Here is a 3,680-nt window from a genome sequence, read left to right as displayed (position 1 = left end):
AATTTCTCTTTCTTACTTATGTGTCTGTCACCAATTTCTGTATGTGGGTGATTGAAACATTGACTTTTCTTCATCATTTTCTCTGTTAGCTTGATCAAGATGTGTCAATCACACATAAACAAAGTAATAAGATATTTTAATTTTCATTCCTGGAAGTAGAGTGTATAAAAACCACCACTACTCTGAAGTTCCTGTGTGCAAATATAAATTCCCTTTCTTCTCTATTTATCCCAAGGAGAGATTTTGCCCTTTAGAACTAGAAAGTCAGTACTAAAATACTAGAATAAGAATCTTTTGTGAGTTTGAATTTAACACCTTCTACTAAAATTTTCACCACAAAAATAGTAGTAATAACTCATGTTTCCACTAGTTTGGCTATTTGTTCTTGTGCTTTTTCCAGTCATGGTCTAGATATTTCTTTGTCATATAATCCCTCCTCTCTCATTCAGCAATTGAACTCCTGGAGTTCCACCTGGGGCTTGGTCGTGGAACTCTGCATCTGCTTCCATCAGTCATTGGATGAGAGTTCTATCACAATAGTTAGGGTGTTTGGTCATCCGATCACCAGAGTAGGTCAGCTTGGGCTTTCTCTTGACCATTGCCAGCAGTCTATTGTGAAGGTATCTTTGTGGATTTCTGGGGATCTCTCTAGCACTTTGCTTCTTCCTATTCCCATGGTGTATTCATTAATCATGGTATTTCTTTCCTTGTTCTCCCACTCTGTTCCTGATCCAGCTGCGACCTCCCGCTCCCATAAGCTCTCTTTCCCCTGACCCTTGCCCTCCATAACCCCTCCATGTCGGGTTTGCTTGTGTAGATATCGTCCATTTCTCTGTCGTTGGGCAATCAATCCCTGTGTCTTTCTTAGGGTCCTCTTTACTAGGTAGCCTCCCTGGAGTTCTCAGTTGCAGTCTGGTTTTCCTTTGCTTTACATCTAATACCCACTTATGAGTGAGTACATACCATGTTTGTCTTTCTGAGTCTGGGTTACCTCACTCAGGATGATATTGTCTAGTTCCATCCATTTGCCTGCAAACCTCATGGTGTCATTGTTTTTCTCTGCTGAGTAGTACTCCATTGTGTATATGTAGCACATTTTATTTATCCACTCTTCTGTTGAAGGGTATCTAGGTTGTTTCTAGTTTCTGGCTATTACAAATAATGTTGCTGTCAACAGGGGAGACCTTGCTTTGGAGGAGTTGGGAATGGGGGGTGGAATGGGGGGGAAAGCTGGGGCATGGGAGGAAGGAGGTCAGGGGAATCTGTGGTTGATATGGAAAATTAAATTAACTATAAAAAATAGTAGTAATAAACCTACCACTTCTTGTTAGCTAAGTTCTAAGCACTTACTTAACTTGTGGTATCTCAGGTATCATGACAAAAGGCATTCTTATATCAAATTCTGGGCACAGTTTAAAATAATGAATTAAAAGAAAAATCTCTACACTTTGAACATGCACATTATAATTAGTGACAAACATTTCTCGTAAGTATTTATGCTTTTTCAGAAAAAAATTAGTTCATTTGAGATTCTAATTATCCTCAGGATGTTCAAGACAATTTAAAACATGATGAGGATTTCCAATAGCATTCTAAACTATATTTTGCCCACTTCTGTTGGTAGGTGAATGTTCTGATCAGACATGACAGAATATTCATCTCTGCCTCATTCCAAGTAGATAGCAGACATGATTAATACATAGGCTTTTCTCTATGGGTATAGTAAGTAAATATCTCACAATGCTTTTTGATACTCTACTTCAGGAATCCACAAGAGAAGCATAAATGTCAGCATTTCAAAGACAAACCACATGGGAATGCTTTGCAGAATGAAAATAGCTAGCACTTTAATTCTACATGATCTCTGAATACTGTGTTCAGGAAATGACTTTTTTTTCTTTTGTTAAAAACAAATTCATACATGTATACCTTGTATATGTTATTTCTACCCTTAATTTTATCCTACCCTTTCAGATTCCTAGTGTAATCTTCCCTTAAGATTCATGGTCTTTTCCTTACTTATTATTAATATATATGTAAATATATACATATCTATCATCTATCTACCTATCATTTATATGTCTATTATATGCACACACATAATATATATATACACATATATATATGTGTGTGTGTGTGTGTGTGTGTGTGTGTATATATATATATATATATATATATATATATATATATATCTCCTGTTAAATTTACTTAGTGTTGATTTTATGTGTATGTGTTGGGCAATGCACTTGGTTTTCTATTCTCAATTTCAGGGAAAAAATTATTTACTACTACCCCAACGTTTTGATGATAATATATACTTAATTGAGGCACTTTTCCTAATATTTGCAGATTCACTTCTACATTCTCCTTGAAATTATGCAAAACCAGAGTTTTGTAACAGAGTTTATATTCCTTGGACTTTCTCAGAACCCTAAAGTCCAGAAAATAGTTTTTATTGTATTTTTGTTTGTCTACATTGCAACCGTTGGTGGCAACATGATAATTGTGGTGACCATTGTCTGTAGCCCAGCACTGATAGACTGCCCCATGTACTTCTTCTTGGCATTCTTGTCATTACTGGATGCGTGCTTCTCTTCTGTCATCACACCAAAAATGGTTGTAGACTCCCTCTATGAGAAGAAAACCATCTCCTTTGAAGGATGCATGATGCAGCTCTTCGCTGAACACTTTCTTGCAGCAGTGGAAGTGATTGTCTTGACAGCCATGGCCTATGACCGTTATGTAGCCATTTGCAAACCCTTGCACTACTCTTCCATCATGAACTGGAAGCTCTGTGGGACACTGATGGGGATAGCATGGACAGGGGGATTCTTGCATTCTATCATACAAATTATCTTCACTTTGCAGTTACCCTTCTGTGGACCTAATGTGATTGATCATTTCATGTGTGACTTGTTCCCACTACTAGAACTTGCCTGCACTGACACACATGTCTTTGGCTTTTTGGTGGTTGCCAACAGTGGGTCTATCTGTATAATAATCTTCTCTATTTTGCTAGTATCCTATGGTGTCATCTTGTTCTCTCTGAGAGCCCATAGTTCTGAAGGACGGTGGAAAGCTCTCTCCACCTGTGGATCCCACATTGCAGTTGTGGTTTTGTTCTTTATTCCATGCATATTTATATATGCACGGCCTCCATCTGCATTCTATTTTGACAAAATGGTGGCAATATTTTATACTATCTTAACTCCCTTGCTCAATCCTGTGATTTACACTTTTAGGAATAAAGACATGAAAAGTGCCATGAAGAAAATGTGGAAAAGATTGATGGTGGTATCTGATGGAAAGTGAGAGATAAGACATTATCAGTGGTTGAGTTGAGCTCCAGATGAGGGCAGGGTCTGAAGTCAGTGGATGCAAGAGTAGAGATTGGGAAATCAGACACAGGAACACTTTCAGTTTTGTCTTTTGAGAGATACACAAAGAGAAAGCACAACTTGGCATTGCTTGACCTACTCTGACAATCTGCCTCTCATAAACAGGTTTTATTTATATGCAAAATTTCCTCATAGATTTTAATCATTGACTAAAAGACCTACTAAAAGTACTTACTTTTTCTAAAGTCTCCCTTGATTATGTAAGGATATCAATGTAAAAAAGCAAATGAACAAATAGCAAAGTTCATGAGAACTAAAATTTATATTATAATTCATAAAATA

The 3,680-nt window shown here is 37.0% G+C and overlaps 1 protein-coding gene across 1 annotated transcript; it reads left to right on the top strand.

Moving 5' to 3' along the window:
• The first annotated feature begins 2,358 nt into the window (after positions 1 to 2,358).
• Positions 2,359 to 3,312, top strand: LOC118582431 (olfactory receptor 4C15-like). Its single transcript, XM_036185296.1, has one exon. The coding sequence runs from the start codon at positions 2,377 to 2,379 to the stop codon at positions 3,310 to 3,312; it is 936 nt and encodes a 311-aa protein (XP_036041189.1). The 5' UTR covers positions 2,359 to 2,376.
• The last annotated feature ends 368 nt before the right edge of the window (positions 3,313 to 3,680 follow it).

This window comes from Onychomys torridus, chromosome 4 (assembly GCF_903995425.1).
Source record: "Onychomys torridus chromosome 4, mOncTor1.1, whole genome shotgun sequence".
NCBI lineage: Eukaryota > Metazoa > Chordata > Mammalia > Rodentia > Cricetidae > Onychomys > Onychomys torridus.
Note: the sequence above shows the minus strand (reverse complement) of the source record. Positions and strands in the feature narration are given on the sequence as shown.

Coding starts and splice junctions, on each gene's coding strand:
- LOC118582431 (XM_036185296.1), top strand. CDS start 2,377: ATGCAAAACCAGAGTTTTGTAACAGAGTTTATATTCCTTGGACTTTCT.